General features: G+C 49.8%; 1 protein-coding gene across 1 annotated transcript in view; it reads right to left on the bottom strand.

The window, feature by feature from the left end:
* The window catches only part of LOC142470089 (chymotrypsinogen A-like), a 29631-nt gene extending 7531 nt beyond the window's left edge, over positions 1-22100 (bottom strand). The window contains exons 1-4 of the mRNA XM_075577026.1: positions 21881-22100; positions 16325-16431; positions 14875-14954; positions 9963-10041 (exon numbers count right to left, since the gene is read on the bottom strand). Of these exons, the coding sequence (XP_075433141.1) occupies positions 9963-10041; positions 14875-14954; positions 16325-16431; positions 21881-21932 (318 nt within the window). The 5' untranslated portion in view covers positions 21933-22100. The remainder of the gene's footprint in view (positions 1-9962; positions 10042-14874; positions 14955-16324; positions 16432-21880) is intronic.
* Positions 22101-25315: the final 3215 nt, after the last annotated feature.

Genomic DNA, 25315 nt, shown 5'->3' with positions numbered 1-25315 from the left:
CAGCTGATATGACATGGATCTAATTGCATTCTCTCCACAGGTATGTCCCTGATCTGCAAGTCCTGTTTTAAAAGAATGACCCACCCGGCTTGTACTATTGATCTATTGGTATGTTTGAATATCAAAAGGTGGATTTACCCCCCCCCCTCTTAACTGTGTGCTGCTAATTGACCAACTGGAACAAGCTGATTTATTGGGGCGAGGGGAGGGTCATGTGACTGCTTTAGATGTATAAAACTAACAACCCCCCTGCATTGGCAGGAATTGCATTGGCATCTTAAGAGTGATGCATTTAAAGTGATCATTTTAAGTGACAATATATAGTCAGACTATAGTTCATTTAAAGTGACAATATATAGTTAGACTATAGTTCATTTTAAGTGACAATATATAGTTAGACTATAGTTCATTTTAAGTGACAATATATAATTAGAATATAGTTTGACTAGAGGTGACTGGGGACTTCATCTTTCTGCAAACTCTTTTACTCAAGGCAACAAACGGTGAGCTTATATGACTACCCTGTGATCCCATGCTTGTTAGCCTGCATATTTTAATCCCCCACCCTTTTTACAACTTATTTCACTGCAGCCTCTCCCAAAACTGACTGCACAAAACTACCTCCCACTGCCACTCAGGCCACTGAAACCCTGAATTGACTCTAGCATTACAATGCAGCATAACATTTGACAAGGAACAGGCACACCCCTTCTGTTTAGTCTGCACACGCTCACTTTGCTCACAACAGCTCCATGCAGCACTGCCTACCTCTGGCATAATGAACCTGCTATGTATCTTAACTTTTTTCTTTCTCCTGGCCTCATGGAGAGGTTACTCCCTCTATCCACTACAAACTCCTCCCTCCTGGCCCACACCCAACATCACCATACACCCTGGACTACTCAAAAGCCTTGCACTATCTACTGAATGTTGGTGGAGTACTCTAAAAACCATCACACCAACCACCTCTCACTCAAATGGCAAACACCACAAATTTACAACTTGCAAACAACTACCCAAATTTCTACTCATACTATTACTCTCTTTAGCAGGTGATATTGAACCTAACCCAGGTCCTCCCATTTCAGCTCCGTCCCATACCCCTGAGAATTCCACCTTTAAATTCCAAAAGGAGGGGTGTTATTTTATATTGCAGACACCTTACAATTTACACTGTTAAATTGCCCCCCAAGCCCACCCTCTTTTGAAATTCTTGTTGGCAGAATCCACCCCCTAAAGCCCCTCTACAGTCTCTGACTGATATCACCCAGTTTCTTGGCTCCATTTCCTCTCTGAATGAGAAGAGTGAGCTGCTAGTTCTTGGGGATTTCAACTTCAATTGGCTTGACCCTAAAAACCACAAAATCCAGATACAACTCAAGTCACTTAACCTATCACAACTCATTTCTCAACCCACACGGACAAACCTGAAATCGCATAACCATTCCTTGCTAGACTGGATTCTCTCCTCAAACCCCAGCAGAATCCAATCCTCTGGCATCCTTCCTGATATTTTCAGTGACCATGCAATAGTGTACTGTGTAAGGAAAATTAAACCGCCCCATTCAAGCCCTAAAGTTCTCCTCACTAGAACATTTATAAACTTTAACTCACAACAGTTTCTGGATGACCTTACCAATTGCCCATGGCACAGAATCGATTTAATTCCCGACCCGGATTCTGCGCTCGACTATTTTCCAATCCGAGTTCGTAAAACTCTGCGATACCCATGCTCCACTTCGCAGAATAAGGGTACAGGGTGCCCACCTTCCATGGGTTACAACTGACCTTATAGCACTCTACCAGTTCAGCGATACCTTGTGGAAAAGCTACAAAATAACTGGCACTACCAAGGATCTCAATCACTACAGATGCCTGCGGAACATGTGCACAAGGCAAACAAGGCATGCAAAAGCACAATATTACTCTGACAATCTCCACCAGAATACATCAAACCCAGCTAACTTCTGGAAGGTTATCAACAACATATTCCAGCCTTCTAACCATCAACAACCAAGTAATATCACTAAGAGGGATATTACTCTGACAAACCCCACTGACATTGCAAATGCATTCAATGATTACTTTGTGGGGTGTGCTACTAACTTATTAGCGAAACGCAACCCAAACCACAAACCTGAATCTCATCCTGGGAGTACCACTATAGCCCCACCCCCTCCCAACACTCCCCACAATTTTCAATTTGGCCCAGTATCCGAAGAGGAGATTACACAAGCGCTCCTCAAACTAAAACTAAGCAGCCAATGCGGACCCGACTTACTACAATCTAGGTTCCTAAGACTTGGTGCCCCAGCCATTGCCAAACCAATTGCTTCCATAGTCCACTCTATCCTGTCTGCAGGCCATATCCCTCAGACCTGGAAAACTGCGAGAGTTGTCCCAATCTTCAAAAGTGGGGACAAAAACACTGTCTCAAACTACAGGCCAATCTCACTTCTCCCAATTCTATCCAAAGTCATGGAACAATGTGTCCAGTCCCAATTAAGCGATTACTATACCAAGTCAAATTTCCCTAGCCAATTCCAGTCTCGCTTTCGCCCCAAACACTCCACCGTAACTACCCTGCTAAAAGTTTGCAATGAAACCCAGTGTGGAATGGAACGGGGCAACTCACTGGTGCAGTATTCCTAGATTTTGCAAAGATTTTTGATACTCTTAATCATGCTATCCTGCTTAACAAACTCCAGAGCTCTGGAATAGGGACGCATGCTTTAAACTGGTTTCAGTCCTACCTATCAGGTAGATTCCAACATGTTGCAAGAAAAGGTAAGCGCAAACCCTATAATATATCAACAAATAAATCACAAAAAATGATATCACCAAGAGGAGATGCTGCTGGTGTGAGGAATTTCACAATCCCTCAATAGTCAACAGGAGGAGTACACAGAGCGCAAGAACTCCTCTCGTGGGTAAATGGAAGTTCACAGGAATCATTTCAACATGTATTAAAAGAAAAGAGAAAAGATCATGGTACAATACAGTTTAATTAACAAAAAAATCCTTTGAGCAGTGAGCTGCAGAACACTCACATGCTCCACGATCATTAAAAGCAGTTTAACCAACTCAGGGTTAGGAGCGACGCCCGCAATACAGCAAACACAGCTCACACGAATCCTCTGGGTAGGGACAGCCTCCTCCGCATCCAAACAGCGTCTGACATCACAGGACTTCCTCAGCTTTCCTCCAATGGTAACGGGGGAGTAGCAGGATACAGAGTCAGCGTCAGCGTTGAGATCTTTACAGCGGGAGAACAGCTGGTTTGCAGAAAGCTGCAAGAGGCTCCACACGGTTCCACACAGCTCACGGGTCACTGCGCAATTGAAATTAACCCTACACGTTTCATCCGAGTATTCGGACTTCTTCAGATTCCAACATGTGTCCATCTCAGGCTGTAACTCCAACCCCCTGGATATCACTTGTGGTGTCCCGCAAGGCTCTGTTCTGGGGCCCCTACACTTCTCAGTGTTCATCAATGATCTTCCCACAGCTTGTAAGGAAGCCTCAATACACATGTATGCAGATGACACAATCCTATATGCACACAGCCATAGCCTCTCTGACCTTCAACACATACTTCAGTCTGACTTTTTGAGACTCGAAAAACTGGATTTCCTACAACAAACTGTTTTTAAACACTGACAAGACTGTAACAATGGTATTTGGGACCAAGACTACATTTTTAAAGCTTCCAGCGACTAAGCTCCAGATTAGAACCAACACTAACACCACCCTAACCCCTGTCACTAGTTTTAAATACCTGGGCATATGGTTTGACTCCCACTTAACATTGGGGATGCACATTGATACCCTGACAACCAAGACCTATGCCAAACTAGGGGTACTTTACAGGAACAAATCCTCCCTAAGTCTCCTGGTCAGAAAGCGTATCGCACAGCAGATGCTAATGCCAATTATTGACTATGGAGACATAGTATATGGTTCGGCACCTCAAACCCACCTTAGCAAACTTGACACCCTCTACAACTCAATTTGTCATTTTGTTCTCCAATGCAACTACAACACACATCACTGCTAAATGCTCAAAGAACTAGATTGGTCATCACTAGAGTCTAGGCGCAAAGCTCCCCTTTCCTGTCTTGCCTATAAATTATTTAAGGACAAGCTACCCAGCTATCTGAACAAGCTCCTCACCCCTTCCACACGCAGCACTTATCATCTGAGATCTGACTCCAAAAGACTGTTCATGGTCCCAAGGCTCAACAAAGTATCCGGCCGTTCCTCCTTCTCTTACTGTGCTCCCCAAAACTGCAACAACCTACCGGAGACTCTCACATCCACCACCAGTTTAAGTTCTTTCAAATCTAAGGCTGTCTCACACTTTAATCTGGTCTGTAACTGTTTCATACGCCCATAATATATATTTTCTTTAACTGTGCATGCAATGTCTTGCATATAATGTATATACCCTGTTCATTTATGTAACTGTATTTGTAAGCATGTATTATTTGTCTTAACTCTGTGCCCAGGACATACTTGAAACCGAGAGGTAACTCTCAATGTATTACTTCCTGGTAAAATATTTTATAAATAAATAACTTCACATAGCGTTACCCCCGTGCTAATGAGATCACTAACAGCCATTGGTTTTGCAGATATTTAGCTTTGTGGATTCCCATAAAACTCCGGGAAGCTAACGGACGTTACCTATTTAGGTTAAATTCACATTAGGAGCTCGGATTTAACGGAGCTCCAAGGACCCCAAAGAGTGTAAGAAACCCTACAAATTATTTTGTAACCATGGACATTTTCAAGGTTTGACACCTTAAGAAAACAGACCTGGTATAATGTTTTTAATAATGTTTGAATCCGTTGCATTTATCCTATTAAACACACCCCTGTCCTTATTTCACTGCTGTCCTGGAAGGGGCTGACCTTTTACACGGGCAGTACCACAAATCAATGTAATCAGCTCCCTTGGAAAGATTCAGGTCACTCTTAATGAACAATGTTACTTACTGGTCTCTTGTGTAAACATGAGTCAGTTTAAATTGTATTCAGGTCTGCTTTATCTGATTACCTGGTTCCTCATTATCTCTTTAAATTAATTATTCTGCCATCATTAGTCAAACTCAATCAAATGGGAAAGACAATGGATGAACAATCTGACTGTATATACAACTGATCCAAACAGTCTTATTATCCCAAATATAATAAAACATCTTTGTATTTGGAAACGTTAAGTTTCCCCCCCCCCCCCCATCATTTTTCTACAAAACCAAAAACCGGTTTAAGAACCGAAACCCAGAGACGAGTGAACATGCCGGTCTTAAAAATACTGTATCTGTCTGATTTGTTTAAAAGCTACATTTAACCTAATGAGACCAGCACTACCATTAGGTCACTTAGGGATTGATAGTGTCCCAAGATGTACCCTGCACGTATTAAACATGTTTCTCTAGGGGACCCCGTCATGTACAGCAAGCATGTCAAACTCAAATGCTAACAAGGGCCAAATAAACAAGGTTTAAGTCTAGGTGGGCCGCAAAAAAAAAACAACTTACATTTTCATAGAAACGTAGGTTTATTTAGAAAAGTACAGTGTGTGTGTGTGTGTGTGTGTGTGTGTGTGTGTGTGGGATGACCTAAAAAAAAAGAAATAAAGATGTGAATGATTCTGAACTCATTAACCAGTGTCAGGATGCCCCCTCTTAACAATTTCCAAAGCAGCAATCCCACCTGGGATCTTACCTGATCCGCAGTCTCTCAAGGTAGTATACTGGAGGGGAGGTGTTCCTTACCTGTCTTCTAATGTCCCCCGTGTGAAACTTGAGAGTCAGATCTGGAAGAAAGCAGAATAGGTTATTTCGGTGTAGTATAGGGTAGTTTAGATAAAAACGAAGAGAGGGGGTGAGGGTGACAGACAGAGAGAGGGTGACACAGAGAGAGAGAAGGTGACAGAGAGAGGGTGACAGAGAGAGGGTGACAGACAGAGGGTGACAGACAGAGAGGGTGACAGACAGAGAGGGAGGCAGACAGAGAGGGGGTGGGAGAGTGAGAGGGTGGGAGAGTGAGAGGGTGGGAGAGTGAGAGAGGGTGGGAGAGTGAATGAGGGTGGGAGAGTGAGAGGGTGGGAGAGTGAGAGAGGGTGGGAGAGTGAGAGAGAGAGGGTGGGAGAGTGAGAGCGGGTGGGAGAGTGAGAGAGGGTGGGAAAGTGAGAGAGGGTGGGAGAGAGAGAGAGAGAGGGTGGTTGACTGACTTACCGGGCCCGGGACGTCATCCCCGGCAGACCCCCCTGTTGGCGGCCTTGTCCCTCATTCTCTCTCTACTTCCCCCCCCCATTTTCTCTCCCTTCCCTCCCCACCCCCATTCTCACAATCCCCTCTTCTCTCTCCCCACCCATCACCCTCTCCCCCCTCCATTCTCTCCCCCTCCTCCATTCTCTCCCCCTCCTCCATTCTCTCCCCCCCTCCATTCTCTCCCCCCACCCATTCTCTCTCTGACCTGCACAGACGCACACAGACGCACACAGCCACTGACCTACAGACACACACAGACAGACCAACAAAGACACTGACCACGCACAGACACCCACACAGTCACTGCTGGCCTGCACAGACACACACACACACACACACACACACACACACACACACACACACACACACACACACTCTCCCCCCCCACACACACACACTCTCCCCCCACCACACACACACTCTCCCCCCCACCACACACACACTCTCCCCCCCACCACACACATACACTCTCCCCCCCCACCACACACACTCTCCCCCCCCCACCACACACACTCTCCCCCCCACCACACACACACCTCTCCCCACCCACCACACACACATACTCTCCCCACCCAACACACACACACTCTCCCCCCCCCCACACACACTTCATCATCATCTTATCCCCCACCCCCTGCCCCCCATCATTATTAGCTGCCCAGGCTGGCCTCCGTGCCCCATCATTTTCCCCACCCCATGATCATCTCGCCTCCCCCCCCCCCAAAAAAAAAATATTGTCCATACCTTATTCCCAGGCTCCCAGGCAGGAGGCAGTCCCACAGACGTCTCTGAAGCTTTCTCCGCCGGGGTGTTGGCTCCGCCCCTGCTGTGCTCTCCACATCCCACACACGGCACGAGTGCAGGATGACTGCGCCCGGCCACCGTACAGCCCCCGCAGGCCAGCTCGTCCTTCAGCCGTGCTTGCCACATTGCCACCGCGCTCGCAACTCCCGGTCACACGCTTGCTACCGCCGCCCACGCGCTCGCCAACGCACACGCCCTCTGCACCGTTAAATTGGCAGGACCAGTGGTTCCCAAACTTTTTCGGTTCAAGGCTCCCCAAGGCGATCAGAATTTTTCCACGGCGCCCAAAGTAAAAACAAAGGTGTATATACATACCTAACAGTTGCAGTGCGCAGTTGGTGTCTCTCTCACACACTCTCACTCTCTCTCTCTCTGATCTCACTCTCTCTCTCGGACCTCTCTCTCAAACCTCTCTCTCAGACCTCACTCTCTCTCTCTCAGACCTCACTCTCTCTCTCTCAGACCTCACTCTCTCAGACCTCACTCTCTCTCTCAGACCTCACTCTCTCTCTCTCAGACCTCTCTCTCAGACCTCTCTCTCTCAGACCTCACTCTCTCTCTCTCTCTCTCTCTCTCTCTCTGACCTCACTCTCTCTCTCTGACCTCACTCTCTCTTTCAGACCTCACTCTCTCAGACCTCACTCTCTCTCTCAGGCCTCACTCTCTCTCTCAGACCTCACTCTCTCTCTTAGACCTCACTCTCTCTCTCTCAGACCTCTCTCTCAGAAACCTCTCTCTCTCAAAACTCTCTCTCTCTCTCTCTCTCTCTCAGACCTCACTCTCTCAGACCTCACTCTCTCTCTCAGACCTCACTCTCTCTCTCTCAGACCTCTCTCTCAGACCTCTCTCTCCCAGACCTCTCTCTCTCTCTCTCTCTCTCTCTCTCTCTCTCTCTCTCTCTCTCTCTCTCTCTCTCTCTCTCTCAGACCTCTCTCTCTCTCTCTCAGACCTCTCTCTCTCTCAGACCTCTCTCTCACTCTCTCTGACCTCACTCTCTCTCTGTCAGACACACGTTTATCACACCCACCCACCCACCTGCAGCCCGTTTTCCATACCCACCCACCTGCAGCCCGTTTTTCACAACCACCCACCCACCTGCAGCCGGATTTCTAAAGAGCCGCCCGATTTCACACCCACCCAGCCACCTGCAGCCCGTTTTTCACAACAGCCCGTTTTTCACACCCACCCACCCGCAGTCCGTTTTTCACACCCACCTGCAGCCCGTTTTTCACAAAAGCAGCCCGTTTTTCACACCTACCCACCCACCCACAGCCCGTTTTTCACACCCACCCACAGCCCGTTTTTCACACCCACCCACCCGCAGCCCGTTTTTCACACCCACCCACAGCCCGTTTTTCACAACACAGCCCGTTTTTCACAGCAGCCCATTTTTCACACCCACCCACAGCCTGTTTTTCACACCCACCCACCTGCAGCCCGTTTTTCACACCCACCCACCTGCAGCCCATTTTTCACAACCACCCACCTGCAGCCCGTTTTTCACACCCACCCACAGCCCGTTTTTCACACCCACCCACAGCCCGTTTTTCACACCCACCCACAGCCCGTTTTTCACACCCACCCACAGCCTGTTTTTCACACCCACCCACAGCCCGTTTTTCACACCCACCCACAGCCCGTTTTTCACACCCACCCACAGCCCGTTTTTCACACCCACCCACAGCCCATTTTTCACACCCACCCACAGCCCGTTTTTCACACCCATCCACAGCCCGCTTTTCACAACCGAACCCACCCACCCACCTGCAGGCCGTTTTTCACACACACCCCCTGCAGCCCGTTTTACACATCCACCCACCTGCAGCCCGTTTTTCACCCACCCACCTGCAGCCTGTTTTTCACACACACACATACACACACACACACACACACACACACACACACACACACACACACACACACACACACACACACCCTGCAGCCCGTTTTACACACACACACACACACACACACACACACACACACACACACACACACACACACACACACACACACACACACACACACACACACACACACACTCTGGTGGCTCTGTAGCTGCAATGCCAGGCAGGCTGCAGCCCCATTGGATGGGAGCGGTCACGTGACCGCTCCTCCGCTTCCCCGAGTGGCAAATTTCTCGGGGAAGTCTCTCCTCCGCACGCATCAGCGCGCATGCGGAGGGTCAGGCGTTGCCACGGAGACCCGGCGCCGGCTTCAGAGGTTTTTTTTTTTTTTTTTAATTAACTAGCAGCCCTTGTTTACCGCTGCTGGCGGCCCTGATCGCGGCGCCCCTCTAGCCCAGCCGCGGCGCACGCACACTTTGGGAAACGCTGGGCTGGGCCGTGGGCCGCGGGCCGCAAAGATATTCGTTCTGGGCCGTAAGTTTGACATGCCTGATGCACAGGGTAATAAATGAACTTTTCAAACTGAATGGGTCTGCCAGGGACCTCTGCTGTGTTAATCCGATGGGCCATTAGTCTGTCTGCAGAAATGTCACTGAAATGTTGCAGCATGTACCCAGCATGTACCTGAGTCTTGTTGGTGATTGCCCCAGATTTTCCAAGGCAAGTTTTAGAATACTCGTCGGCGCACCTGTAGGTGTGCAGCAGACCATACTCCACCCGATGTATACTCCATCCCACAACAAGGAGCCATTTTACCTTTTGCATCAATACTGCCCCATATTCCCTCTAGACAATGGGAGGCTAACTCCAGTCCTCAAGGGCCACCAACAGGTCAGGTTTTAAGGATATCCCTTGCCGGAAACCATGGAAAGTCTGTTTAGCGCAGAATGAAGTTGCTTCAGCACAAGTGGCCCAATCGGTGCCCCCCCCCCTTGTTTGCCTTCCATACAATCTTCATCTGTCAGTACCTTACCTTGGAGATGCCTTTGACCTGCCTGGCTTCGGATTTGGAAGCCCGATTGTACATACCCAGAACAGCAACATGGGAAGTTCTGTGCAAGGGAGAAAGACGTGGAAATACCATCGTTAATACCAGTGGTCACAGCATGAGGGTATTAGAGAGTATCAGTGGCACAGGAGTATCAATAGGTTTTTCTGTTTTCAACCCTCGAGTACCACATCCTCCTCCAAATAACATAGGAAGAGACACGTGCTCATAAAGGAGCTCACCTGAGATACCGGATAAATATTCATTTTTTAACTAGATTATTTAGACTTAACTGTGACTGTCACACAGTAGCACAAAGTATTTTGGGTCGGATCTAATTGGTTAGCCTCTAAGTACTCTCTAACATGTATGTGTTCATCCAGCATGTCTGTCATTTAGGAGGATAGGGGTTAATTTATGACAACCTTAGACCAAATTACTAGGGCCAAAAGATGATATGTGGGATGTCAAACTATGTGCTAGCAAAGGACTCGTGTTTCCTTATATTGGGAATCAGGCTACAAAAATATCTAACAAATATCTTCTGTGCCACAGTTACTAATTACCTATAATAGCACACCGGTCTATTACAGGTTTGGTAATTCTCCATCATTAAAGCTTTCCACATCTAAGAAATAACTTTGTTATAGTATGTGTGTGTGTGTGTATATATATATATAGACCGTGTTCGACAATCCTATACATTTGCACGCCTGGGGCGAGTGGATTTAACATCTGGGCGAGCTCCTATTGGCCCAAGCAGCACACGTGTTTGTTTTTTTAAATTTTCCCTGCTCGCGCTGAAATTTTCCCTGCTCGTGCTGAAATTTTCCCTGCTCGTGTTGAAAAAAATAAACCTCCCCCTACCTGACAGCTGATTGGCGCGCGCTCCCAGGCTCTGTGGGCGCGCGGCCAGGCTCTATATGAGCCCGCCCCCAACGAGCTGCCATTCTTTCTGGCCGGAGATCTGTTGGAGAGTAAGTTCTCTCTAATCCTCCATCCTGCAGCCCCTCTGTTCCTTCCCTGCAAGCCAAGGTGTTCCCCCTTACTCCCCGCATCCCCCCGATACCCGTGCGGGGCGGGAGATGATAGTGGGGGTGTTCCCCCCTTCTCTCCCTGGTCCCGGCTTCCCGTGCATGGCGGGAGATGGTAGCGGGGGTGTTCCCCCTTCTCTCCCCGGTCCACGCTTACCCTGGCTTCCAGCGCGGAGGTGTTCCCACTTCCCAATCCCCACGATCTCTGCACGGGGTGGGAGATGGTAGCGGGGGTGTTCCCCCCTTACCCCCTTGGTCTCCGCTTCCCCACGGTCCCTTGGCTGCCCGCACAGGGCGGGAGATGGTCTCGGGGGGGCGAGCGGGCAGTGGTGGTGGTGCTCGGTCGCGCGTCCTTTCCTCTCTTCTTCCCCCTGTCCCGTGTGTGTGTGTGCATGGGAGAATGTGTGTGTGTGCATGGGAGAATGTGTGTGTGCATGGGAGAATGTGTGTGTGCATGGGAGAATGTGTGTGTGCATGGTAGAATGTGTGTGTGTGTGTGTGTGTGTGTGTAGGATACCAGGCGTGTCCACCCCACCCCATCACCCCCCCACCCCGTCACCCCAACCAATCACCCCGTCACCCCACCCAATCACCCAATCTCCCCGTCACCCCACCCAATCTCCACGTCACCCACCCAATCACCCCACCCACCCAATCACCCCCCCCCTGTCTCACCCCGTCTCTCGCACCCTGTCTCTCGCCCCATCTCTCTCTGCCTCTCGCCCTCTCTCTCTGCCTCTCGCCCTCTCTCTCTGCCTCTCGCCCTCTCTCTCTGCCTCTCGCCCTCTCTCTCTGCCTCTCGCCCTCTCTCTCTGCCTCTCGCCCTCTCTCTCTTCCTCTCGCCCTCTCTTTCTGCCTCTCGCCCTCTCTGCCTCTCTCCCTCTCTTTCTGCCTCTCGCCCTCTCTTTCTGCCTCTCGCAGGGGGTGGGGCTCAAGGTTGCATGGTACAGATCTGTTATGGGGGTGAGTGGCAGGGGGGGGGACCAGCGACGGAGGTAGGGTGCTCCCGGACGGATAATCTGTTAAATAAAACATTGTTTGGTTGATTGTAACAAGTCTTTTATGTTGTCTACAGTTATTCCTAATGTATTTGTCCCATTCTACACCCAGTCAGTCAGTCACCCAGTCAGCCAGTCAGTCACCCACCCAGTCAGTCAGTCACTCACCCACCCAGTCAGTCAGTCACCCAGTCACCCACCCAGTCAGTCAGTCACTCACCCACCCACCCAGTCACCCAGTCAGTCACCCACCCAGTCAGTCACCCACCCAGTCAGTCAGTCAGTCACCCACCCAGTCAGTCAGTCACCCACCCAGTCAATCACCCAGTCAGTCACCCACTCACTCAGTCAGTCAGTCACTCACCCGCCCACCCAGCCAGTCAGTCACCCAGTCAGTCCCTTACCCACCCAGTCAGTCACTCACCCACCCACCCAGTCAGTCACTCACTCACCCACCCAGTCAGTCACTCACCAACCCACACCGTCAGTCACCCACCCAGTCAGTCAGTCACCCAGTCAGTCCCTCACCCACCCAGTCACCCAGTCAGTCAGTCACCCACCCAGTCAGTCACCCACCCAGTCAGTCACCCAGTCAATCAGTCAAACAAGTAGTCAGCGGTCTACACATAATAATGTATTGAGGTTTTGAAATAATTTGTAACTAGCTTTGTTCCAGATCTGACTAGAAAGCTTCAAACCTCTGAATCCCCCCTCTGAATACCTCTGAATCCCCCTAACCCAGAAGACAGGTAGGGAACGTCTGCACTCGTGTGTATTTGCTGACAGTTATGCTTTAATTTTGTCTTGGGATTGTTAACAATCACTTATATTCGCAAAATTTATTACATTTGCAATGGGGCGGGGCTAGGGGGCGAGTAGATTTTTTGGGTCGGCGAGTAGATTTTGGGGTGATTTGTCGAACACTGTATATATATATATGGACTCTGATGTTTACTGGGTAAAACACACTATTAAATACAATCTAAGGAAACAGATCTATCCATCGGTTATCCAATATTCAGAGTGATTCCCTATCCATGGCTCCTATAATCACATAGGTTCCTCTTCCATGTTTTGTTTTTATATTTAATATATCTATTTGTTTGTATATTGAACAATATTTAATGTTATGTATTGACTTATTAAAAGTTATGTTCTAAATGTTTTCCTGTGACATTAATATGTCCACGAATATTGTTTAGTTTGTGGCTCCAGCAATAACCCATTGTGCCTGACTTTAGTAGGCGAGTTCCAACTCTAAAAGGGATGGTTTTCTCTGTCTCTAAATCCAAGTACTGCTCATCACTATGATTCCCTAGGCAGCTCCCTGATATAAAGAGTCATTTAAAGGGTACCATATTAATAAAAGGCTACCCAGGAAGAGCAAAGTCTCCCCTCTGTTACTGTGCAACACTAACACCAGCACCTGCAGCTTTGTAACAAAGAAACAGCCCTGATTCAATGCTGCTGTATGGGATTCTTTCTGTTTCATTCAAATTCTCTTACAGTTTTTCTGCAGACAGGCTCTGGGGCCCATATCTACAAAACGGTGCTAAGCTTTAGCATTTATATGAATGGAAGTAAAGGCGTGCTAAAGATTAGCCCCCTTTGGTGCATATGGAACTGTGGTTCATGCAGATTTCTAGGGAAAGGGATTTACAGCAGCAAAAGAGAGTCCGAAAAATGATGCACTTAGTTGCAGAATTGAATAGCTGATTATAATGTGTGAGGCATGTAAATCCTTCGGGGGACTCCCCAAATCCCAAGGAGGCGACTGCAAAATACCCAGATATAAGAAGAAGAAAATACAGCTGTTCGGGGCAATTTCACTCCCCAATTTCCTTGACACGTAAAGTTCTAATCTCGCACATCCCCGGGCAGGTTTGAGATACTTAAAACCAGAGACAGAACATGAAACACAGACAGGGCCCAGTGCTACAGTGGCGGCACGCTTTATGCGGCCGCCACCGCGGTGTGGGGAAATTTTCGATAACCCGGCAGCTCGTTTGGGGTTTTCCCTGGCGCGTGCCGCGCGTCACTCTGGCGCCGGTCACACGTTCCAGGGTTCCCCGGCATCCCCGAAGGCTGCAGAGGCAGCAGGGGTAAGGGGGAAGCTGCGCAAAGCTGGAGCAGTCAGGGGGAGCAGCCAGGGGTTCGGGGAGGGGGAGGGGAAGCCTTTTAATTAAACAGGAAGGGGAAGATGCGGCTCGCTCGCGGCTCCGTTTTGGCGCCAGCCGGGCGCCAGCCAAAAAAAGCCCCGGCCATAACGGACAAATGTTAGAATAAACTGTGTCGGTGCAGTGCATCCAAAGACACAAATACACAGTACAGTGCCTAAATATATATATAGATATATATCTATATATATATCTATATATATATATCTATATATATATCTATATATCTATATATATATATATATATACAGTGGTTGACAAATCACCAAAAAATCTACTCGCCACCTAGTACCAAACGTGTGCTGCTTGGGCCAATAGGAGCTCGCCACGATGTTAAATCCACTCGCCTGGGGCGAGCAAATGTATAGGTTTGTCGAACACTGTATATATATATATATATATATATATATATATATATATATATATATATATATATATATATATATAGATATCTTATTCAAAAGATCTATATATATATATATTTAGGCACTGTACTGTGTATTTGTGTCTTTGGATGTAGCACTGAGCTCTGTCTGTGTTTTATGTTCTGTCTCTGGTTTTAAATATATATTGCCATGCTCAGTAGCACTCCTCTTTGACACTTATGCGCATATATATATATATGTTGTGGTTATTTTGGGGGTTCAATATGAGCTTATAGGGGTCCTGTAAGGTTTGAGATACTCACAGGACATTGCAGTGAGCGGCCGTGATGATCCAGTAAGGGTTGAGGAGAGATCCCCCACAGTAATGGATTCCTGAGTGGTCCTGTTAATCAAACATCAAAATGAATGGAAGCTGGTGTATTTCTTACCTGCATTCTCACCCTATTGCAGGGGTGGGCCACTCCAGTCCTCAAGGGCCACCAACAGGTCAGGTGTTAAGGATATCCCTGCTTCAGCACAGATGGCTCAATCAGTGGCTCAGTCAACAACTGCACCACCTGTGCTGAAGCAGGGATATCCTGAAAAACAAGGTGTTGGTATCCGTTGACGACTGGAGTTGGCCCTGCCATATTGGATCGGGATCTATAAGAGGAGCGGCTGGAGTAATTTACTAATACTACAGTTAAAGAAACATTCCCTGATAATACCCCTCTCACCCCCCTCACCCTCCCTGGATTAACAGCGGTGAGCCTGTTACCGATAAGTGTCCAGCCGTCAATCATGGGTTTGCAATATGGTGTCCGGGGTCAGTACTTGACCCCCCGCTGACCGCATTTGTAGCTCGTGGCTATATTTGGTTTGTACGTGTCCGTGCGGATGGGAGTTGGGATCCCAGCGCTGACTAACCTAACATTTCTCAATCTGCGCCATCAGCGGCAAAAAATAACCAAATGTAAATCACTTTGGTCGCGTCGCGTTGAATACCTGATTGGTGCAATTTAAATCCATTCAGAATTATGTGTATTTTATTTATTTATCATCAGAGCTAGTAAATGTAAAGCGTTACTGTAATATTATTTCTATTACCCATACTGGGAAAATAATTCCTTTTGTTCCCCTATATAACTAAACGCCCGCGCTGCGTCAAATAAGTTTTATGGTTGGTCCATAGCAATTTCATTCTGCGCTAAACAGACTTTTTAGGGTTTTCGGCAACTTGAACAATTTTGTTCTGCTTATTTTTGACCCCACTGAAATAATCTCTTTTTAGTACGTAGCATATAATATATTGATCCAGAGGAACGAACACAAACCCCACTTACTGTCTGCGCTATATTTACTATGCATTGTTACTCCATCAACACCTTCCGTGTCAGATCACAGCCCAATCATTTCAATGGACATTAACTACGCAGTGCTGGGAGGCATCTTGTATAGTAGCGCTGCTTAGTAAATATGGCCCTATGTCCCATAAGGACGGGATTCCTTCCTGACTCCAGTATTGGCAATCGGATATCTCCCAGGATCAATATTCTTCTTATGCCCCCACACTCCCTATTTGTTTTTACTCTGCTTATATAACTGCTGTTCCCACATTGTACCATGTCACTTTATAAATAATAATAATATTTGGCATATCCCTGTATACCTTTCCCTTGTAAAACGATGTCTCGCCCGTCCATAAAGGTATCTAGTGTATCGGTTTCCGTGGGTGTTACATGCCACGTTTAGAAGAATATCTAGGGTTCCTACCTGTAGGGACACCTGCCACGGCCACGACCCCGACACGGCGTTCTGACCATTCACAATCCTGGGGGCGTACCCAGAAATAACCGGTGTAATGGCTGGGACACCGCAGCCTGAGAAAGGAGAAAACAAATCGCATTATTGCAAAATATATCGTCGCCTTCTCAGATGCATTTTCTTTTGTGTGACCCACTATATAGACAATTATAGGCTAAAGCAGTCAAATTCATGGCATTATTGAAAACCCTGCTCTCTGATTGGTTAAAATTCCGGGCTTTATCCAATCAGTAATGCCCGGAATTTTAGCAGCTTGCAAAGTGTAATTTTCAATCTGTTTATTTCCAGCGAATCAGCTTTCACAACAGCTGGGAAAGGACAGGGGATTGGTCAGAATGAAGTAACAGCTCTAAGACAGGGGATTGGTCAGGAAGTATCAGCCACGGGTTGACCCCTCCCCGTCCCACGCTGACTGAGATTTTCTGAGCAGTTTAAGTTGAATTGGGGGGGCAGGAGTCTGAAAAGAAGTGGCTGCATTTTTTATTGTGGCTGGTGTGTGTGTCAGTAGCAGTGTTTATGGGTATAGCAGCAGCTGTTTGTGTTGTGTTGTACGTGTGTGTGTAGCAGCAGTTTGTGTGTGTGTTGTGTGTGTGTTGTGTGTGTGTGTGTGTGTAGAGCTGCTGTGGTGTGTGTAGAGCTGCTGTGGTGTGTGTGTGTGTGTGTAGAGCTGCTGTGTTGTGTGTTTGTGCGTGAGTAGCAGTGTTTATGGTATAGCAGCAGGTGTGTGTGTTGTGTTGTGCTGTTGCATGTGTGTGTAGCAGCAGAGTTTGTGTGTGGAGCTGCTGTGTGTGTGTGTGTAGAGCTGCTTTGTGTGTGTGTGAGTAGAGCTGCTGTGTGTGTGTGTGTGTGTGTGTGTGTGTGTGTGTGTGTGTGTGTGTGTGTGTGTGTGTGTGTGTGTGTGTGTGTGTGTGGAGCTGGTGTGTGTGTGTGTGTGTGTGTGTGTGTGTGTGTGTGTGTGTGTGTGTGTGTGTGTGTGTAAAGCTGCTGTGTTGTGTGTGTTTAGAGCTGCTGTGCTGCGTTGTGTGTGTGTGTGTGTGTGTGTGTAGATCTGCTGGGCTGTGTGGGGTGTGTGTGTGTGTGTGTAGAGCTGCTGTGGTTGGTGTGTGTGTAGCACTGCTGTGGTGTGTGTGTGTGTGTAGAGCTGCTGCGGTGTGTGTGTGTGTATGTGTAGAGCTGCTGTGTTGTGTGTATGTAGGGCTGCTGTGTTGTGTGTGTGTGTGTGTAGCGCTGCTGTGTTGTGTGTGTGTGTGTGTGTGTGTGTGTGTGTGTGTGTGTGTGTGTGTGTGTGTGTGTGTGTGTGTGTGTGTAGAGCTGCTGTGGTGTGTGTGTTTGTTTGTGTGTGTAGAGCTGCTGTGGTTGGTGTGTGTGTTTGTGTGTGTGTGTGTGAGTGTAGCGCTGCTGTGGTGTGTGTGTGTGTGTGTGTGTGTAGAGCTGATGCGGTGTGTGTGTGTGTAGAGCTGCTGTGTTGTGTGTGTGTGTAGGGCTACTGTGTTGTGTGTGTGTGTGTGTGTGTGTAGAGCTGCTGTGTTGTGTATGTAGAGGTGCTGTGTTGTGTGTGTAGAGCTCCAGTGTGTGGTGTGCTTGTGTGTGTAGAGGTGCTGTGTAGTGTGTGCGTGTGTGGCAGCAGTTTTTGTGTGTGTAGATCTGCTGTGTTGTGTGTTGAGCTGCTGTGTGTGTGTGTTTGTGTGTCTAGAGGTGCTGTGTTGTGTGTGTGTGTACACAGAGGGGGCTGCAGTGTGTGGATATAGATATCTGCAGTGTAAGAGTATATAGAGGTGGATTCATGTATTTACCATTTTATTTTAATAAAAAAATCTATTTAACTATACAAAAGTGTCTATTATTAACGAAATAAGCCTACATTTAGCCTATAATAGTAATAATCCCCGAAGAACAGGGCATTACTGGCCAATAATGCCCTTGCTGGGTTAAAGTCCCTCGACTTCGCCTCGGGCCTTCAACTCTTCCAGCCAGGGCATTATTGGCCAGTAATGACCTGTTCTTCGGGGATTATTACTTAAGTCTCCCCCGCTGCAAACGGGTGTTATGGGTCCAAGTTCTGCTGGTTCTTTGGATCCTGGAGAAGTGTGAATATGTTGCACACGGGAAGGAGAGACGTGTGAAGAATGGAAAGCTCTGTACGTTAGAATTGTATGTATGAGCAACTATTATACCAGTCCCGGGGCACAGGGGTGTGTGATCGGTTTGGTGTGTGGGCAAATTTCTGGGGGTCACCAAAGGATCCCCCCCCCCCCCAAGGTGTTAATCTTCTGATTGAAATTACAGAAACTAACGCACTACAGCAGCAGCGTCTCTCTCCTCCGTGTCTCCCGTACGCCCCATTCACACAGTGCACTTTGCGACGCTGTGTGCACAAGTCCGCTCGTGCGCGCCTCCGTCTGCTGGGCGATGTGTGATCATCCCCGGCAGACGGAATGATCCGCGGGCGGGGGGAGGATGAGTTTTCGTGGCAGAAAGTTGCGGGTGCCGTCCCCCCGGTGTCCCCCGTCCCCCGCTTTTTTTTTATTATTATTATACTGCGGACAGCGGGGACCAGAGAGTGGGGGCCGGGGAGGGGGGCTGTGTAACGAAGAACATAAAACAAAAGTGTGTGTGTGTGTGTGTATCTGTGTGTGTGTGTGTGTGTGTGTGTGTGTGTGTGTGTGTGTGTGTGTGTGTGTGTGTGTGTGTGTGTGTGTGTGTGTGTGTGTGTGTGTGGCTGGAGCAGGGAGCTGCCGAGTCCCTGTTCACTTTGAGCAGCCAATGCATTGATTTGATGCTGAAACTGACGTTGCGCTGCTGCAGCCGGGAATCACACCTTTAAAAGACTCCTGCGACTGCAGCAGCGCGGACGCCGTGCTTTGCAGCCAATGGTAGTTTCAAGAGTGAACACTACCATTGGCCGCCAGGGGTCGGTGACAAACGCGCGCGCATGTCTAGAAGTGCGCAGTGTGAACGGGGCCATACTCTGTCTCCCTCGCTCTTTGTCTCCCTCCGTGTCTCTCTTGCTCCATGTCTCTCCCGATGTCTCCCTCGCTCAGTGTCTCCCTCGCTCCGTGTCTCCCTCCCTCCGTGTCTCTCTCGCTCCGTGTCTCCCTCTGTGTCTCTCTCCCACCATGTCTCTCCTGATGTCTCCCTTGCTCCGTGTCTCCCTCCCTCCGTGTCTCTCTCCCACCATGTCTCTCCCGATGTCTCCCTCCCTCCGTGTCTCCCTCCCACCATGTCTCTCTCCCACCATGTCTCTCCCGATGTCTCCCTCGCTCCGTGTCTCCCTCCCTCCGTGTCTCTCTCCCTCCGTGTCTCCCTCCCTCCGTGTCTCTCCCGATGTCTCCCTCGCTCCGTGTCTCCCTCCCTCCGTGTCTCCCTCCCTCCGTGTCTCCCTCCCTCCGTGTCTCTCCCGATGTCTCCCTCCCTCCGTGTCTCCCTCCCTCCGTGTCTCTCCCGATGTCTCCCTCGCTCCGTGTCTCCCTCGCTCCATGTCTCCCTCGCTCCGTGTCTCCCTCGCTCCGTGTCTCCCTCGCTCCGTCTCCCTCTGTGTCTCTCTCCCACCATGTCTCTCCCTCTGTCTCCCTCCCTCCATGTCTCCCTCCCTCCTTGTCTCTCCCGATGTCTCCCTCCCTCCGTGTCTCCCTCCCTCCGTGTCTCTCCCATGTCTCCCTCGCTCAGTGTCTCCCTCGCTCAGTGTCTCCCTCGCTCCATGTCTCCCTCGCTCCGTGTCTCCCTCGCTCCGTGTCTCCCTCGCTCCGTGTCTCCCTCGCTCCGTGTCTCCCTCGCTCCGTGTCTCCCTCGCTCCGTGTCTCCCTCGCTCCGTGTCTCCCTCGCTCCGTGTCTCCCTCGCTCCGTGTCTCCCTCCCTCCGTGTCTCTCTCCCACCATGTCTCTCCCTCTGTCTCCCTCCCTCCGTGTCTCCCTCCCTCCGTGTCTCTCTCCCACCATGTCTCTCCCGATGTCTCCCTCCCTCCGTGCCTCTCTCCGTGTCCCCAGCAGAAGCAGCAGTCTCTGTGGCTCCGTTCAGTCAGCCTGGATGATGTCGTGGATACCCAAATATGGGCATATCCATATCCTGACATATCCATATCCTGACATATCCATCTTCTGACATATCCATCTTCTGACATATCCATATCCTAACATATCCATACCCTGACATCCATATCCTGACATATCCATATCCTGACATATCCATCTTCTGACATATCCATATCCTGACATATCCATATCCTGACATATCCATATCCTGACATATCCATATCCTGACATATCCATCTTCTGACATATCCATATCCTAACATATCCATACCCTGACATCCATATCCTGACATATCCATATCCTGACATATCCATCTTCTGACATATCCATATCCTGACATATCCATATCCTGACATATCCATATCCTGACATATCCATATCCTGACATATCCATATCCTAACATATCCATATCCTGACATACATATTCTGACATACATATTTGTGCATCTAATGTATCATCTAGGCTGACTGAAGGAGCTGAAGAGACTGCTGGGGAGACACAGAGGGAGACACGGAGGGAGGGAGACACAGAGACACGGAGGGAGGGAGGGAGACACAGAGACACGGAGGGAGGGAGACACAGAGACAGGGAGGGAGGGAGACACAGAGACACGGAGGGAGGGAAACAAAGAGACAGGGAGGGAGGGAGACACGGAGGGAGGGAGACACAGAGACAGGGAGGGAGGGAAACACAGAGACAGGGAGGGAGGGAGACACAGAGACACGGAGGGAGGGAGACACAGATACACGGAGGGAGGGAGACACAGAGACACGGAGGGAGGGAGACACGGAGGGAGGGAGACACAGAGAATGGGAGGGAGACACGGAGACACGGAGGGAGGGAGACACAGAGACAGGGAGGGAGGGAGACACAGAGACAGGGAGGGAGGGAGACACAGAGACAGGGAGGGAGGGAGACACAGAGACACGGAGGGAGACACGGAGACACGGAGGGAGGGAGACACAGAGACGGAGGGAGACACGGAGACAAGGAGGGAGGGAGACACAGAGACAGGGAGGGAGGGAGACACAGAGACAGGGAGGGAGGGAGACACAGAGACAGGGAGGGAGGGAGACACAGAGACACGGAGGGAGGGAGACACAGAGACATGGAGGGAGGGAAACACGGAGACACGGAGGGAGGGAGACACAGAGACACGGAGGGAGGGAGACACAGAGACAGGGAGGGAAACACGGAGACACGGAGGGAGGGAGACACGGAGACACAAAGGGAGGGAGACAAGTTTCAGTCAGAAGATTAACACTGCTGGGGTCCCATTCTGAAGTAGGGACCCTGTAGCATTACTCCTCTAATTTTTTCAGGGGGGCCTCGGGGGGTGGTGGGGGGGGGGGGGCTTGTGTAGTGGACATTTAAATGTAGGGGTTACGGCTAACACAAAAAAACCCAGTGCCCTAGGACGTATCAACACATCTAGAGTAAACGTATGAAATACTAATGGTTTCTTTGCACTTACCATAGGCAGCCCTAGTGACGGCAACGCAAGTCAGGAGCCAAAAGAGAGTCATGTTCCTTCCTCACCTCTGTGTCTCACTTATACCAGGGGACGCTGGGAGGCTTCTTATACTTTCTGGTGACCAATCAGTGCTCAGCTCTATATTTAGAGCCCCTATGAGTGAGGCACATACCTCATCTTCCCATAAGGTTTTTCCCCGAAATATACCATTGTTTTGGCTGAAACCCTAGACAGACAGACACCACATAATTGTCCAAAACTGTTTCAAGCACGAAGCTCCTGTAGCCTGTTTTTACTTCCTTGCTTTTAACGAAGTACAAGGAAGAATGTCTAGTGGCTACTGAAGCAGCAATCCATGCAATCTTTTATATATATATATATATATATATATATATATATATATATATATATATATATATATATATATATATATATATATATATATATGTACACACACACACATACTGATACACACAGAGCAGACTGACGCAGATACACAAACACATACTGATACACACAGAGCAGACTGATTCAGATACAAACACACATACTGATACACACAGAGCAGACTGACTCAGATACACACACACACATACTGATACACTCAGAGCAGGCTGACTCAGATACACCCACATACTGATACACACAGAGCAGACTGACTCGGATACACACACACACATACTGATGCACACAGAGCAGACTGACTCAGATACACACACACATACTGATAAACACAGAGCAGACTGACTCAGATACACACACACATACTGATACACACTGAGCAGACTGACTCAGATACACACACACATACTGATACACACAGAGCAGACTGACTCAGATACACACACATACTGATACACACAAAGCAGACTGACTCAGATACACAGACATACTGATACACACAGAGCAGACTGACTCAGATACACACACACATACTGATACTTACAGAGCAGACTGACTCAGGTACACACACATTCTGATACACACAGAGCAGGCTGACTCATATACACACACATACTGATACACACAGAGCAGACTGACTCATATACACACACATACTGATACACACAGAGCAGACTGACTCAGATACACACACACATACTGATACTTACAGAGCACACTGACTCAGGTACACACACATTCTGATACACACAGAGCAGGCTGACTCATATACACACACATACTGATACACACAGAGCAGACTGACTCATATACACACACATACTGATACACACAGACTGACTGACTCAGATACACACACACATACTGATACACTCAGAGCAGACTGACTCAGATACACACACATACTGATACACACAGAGCAGGCTGATTCAGATACACACACACATACTGATACACACTGAGCAGACTGACTCAGATACACACACACACATACTGATACACACAGAGCAGACTGACTCAGATACACACACATACTAATACATACCGCGCAGACTGACTCAGATACACACACATACTGATACACACAGAGCAGACTGACTCAGATACACACACATACTGATACACACAGAGCAGACTGACTCAGACAAACACACACACACACACACACACACATACTGATACACAGCCTAATTTTTATCATTTCGCCCCATTGTTCAGGTACACCTCACTTAGAGGTCAATCCACACCAATATTTTAATTGAGGATTCCTCCTGATAAAGTTTATTTGAATGTATTCATCATTACAATTAGTTTAATATACTTACCTTTATTACCAGGCCCCTGTATCAGTTAACCAGCCGTTTTGAGGGCTCTCAGTATAGGGTTTCTTTTATTATGTACTAGCTGATATACCCGGTGTTGCCCGTGCGTGGAAGGGCAGGGGGCATGAAGTGGAAGGGCGGGGGGGGAGGGGCGTCAAAGGGCGGGGGGGCCCAAGGGGTGTAGAAGGGTGGGAGGGCAAAGAGCAGAGGGGCAAAGGGCAGGGAGGGGCGGGGGGGCAAAGGGCAGGGAGGGGCGATGGGGGCAAAGGGATGGAGGGGCGGGGGGGCAAAGGGCAGGGAGCGCAAAGGCCAGGGAGGGGCGGGGGGGCAAAGGGGTGGGGGGGGGCAAAGGGCAGGGAGGGGCAAAGGGCAGGGAGGGGCAGGGAGGGGCGGGGGCAGGGAGGTGTGGCAGGGAGGGGCAAGGCAAAGGGCAGGGAGTGGCAAAGGTCAGGGAGGAGCGGGGCAAAGGGCAGGGAGGGGCAAAGGTCAGGGAGGGGCGGGGCAAAGGGCAAGGAGGGGTGGGGCAAAGGGCAGGGAGGGGTGGGGCAAAGGGCAGGGAGGGGTGGGGCAAAGAGCAGGGAGGGGCAGGGCAAAGGGCAGGGAGGGGCAAAGGGCAGGGAGGGGCAAAGGGCAGGGAGGGGCAAAGGGCAGGGAAGGGTAGGGAGGGGCAGGGAGGGGTAGGGAGGGGCAGGGACAGGAGGAAGGGGCAGGGAGGGGCGGGGCAAAGGGCAGGGAGGGGCAAAGGGCAGGGTGGGGCAAAGGGCAGGGAGGGGTGGGGCAAAGGGTAGGGAGGGGCAAAGGGCAGGGAGGGGAGGGGCAGGGCAAAGGGAAGGGAGGGGCAAAGGGCAGGGAGGAGCAAAGGGCAGGGAGGGGCAAAGGGCAGGGAGGGGCAAAGGGCAGGGAGGGGTGGGGCAAAGCGCAGGGAGGGGCAAAGGGCAGGGAGGGGCGGGGCAAAGGGCAGGGAGGGGCAGGGAAGGGAGGGGCAAAGGGCAGGGAGGGGAGGGGCAAAGGGCAGGGAGGGGCAAAGGGCAGGGAGGGGAGGGGCAAAGGGCAGGGAGGGGTGGGGCAAAGGGCAGGGTGGGGCAAAGGGAAGGGAGGGGCAAAGGGCAGGGAGGAGCAAAGAGCAGGGAGGGGCAAAGGGCAGGGAGGAGTGGGGGGGTGGAGCGGCCTGTGTGAGGGGAGAGCCGCACAGTGCGTGCTGTGTGTGTGTGGGTGGGGGGGAGGGGGGGAGCGGCTTGTGTGAGGGGAGAGCCGCACAGTGCGCGCTCTGTGTGTGTGGGTGGGGGGGGAGGGGGGGAGCGGCCTGTGTGAGGGGAGAGCCGCACAGTGCGTGCTCTGTGTGTGTGGGTGGGGGGGGATAAGCGGGGCGGGGGGTAAACAGGGGGGGGGGTGAGCGGGGGGGAAAGCGGGGGGGGTGTGTGTGACCTTTGGCCCGTCACTCCGCCTCAGGCCAATGAGAGGTGTGCGGGGGTGGGTGGGCCAAGGAAGCAATCTCATTGGCCTGGCCCAAGGTCCAATGGGATTGCCGCTAGGGACACAGGGAGGGACACAGGGAGACACATACAGACATAGCCACATACGACGCTTTCACAAATATATAGTAAAGATACAAATATGGACATAACAAATGCTAGTTGCTCAGCTGTTGACCGCTCCCTCTATGGAGGGTCCCAACTTTACCAACAAAGAGACGAGCATTGTTACCAGCCTA

The sequence above is a fragment of the Ascaphus truei genome, chromosome 19 (assembly GCF_040206685.1).
Source record: "Ascaphus truei isolate aAscTru1 chromosome 19, aAscTru1.hap1, whole genome shotgun sequence".
In the NCBI taxonomy this organism is placed as follows: Eukaryota; Metazoa; Chordata; class Amphibia; order Anura; family Ascaphidae; genus Ascaphus; species Ascaphus truei.
The sequence above is the reverse complement of the archived record's forward strand: the minus strand, read 5'-3'. Positions and strand labels throughout refer to the sequence as shown.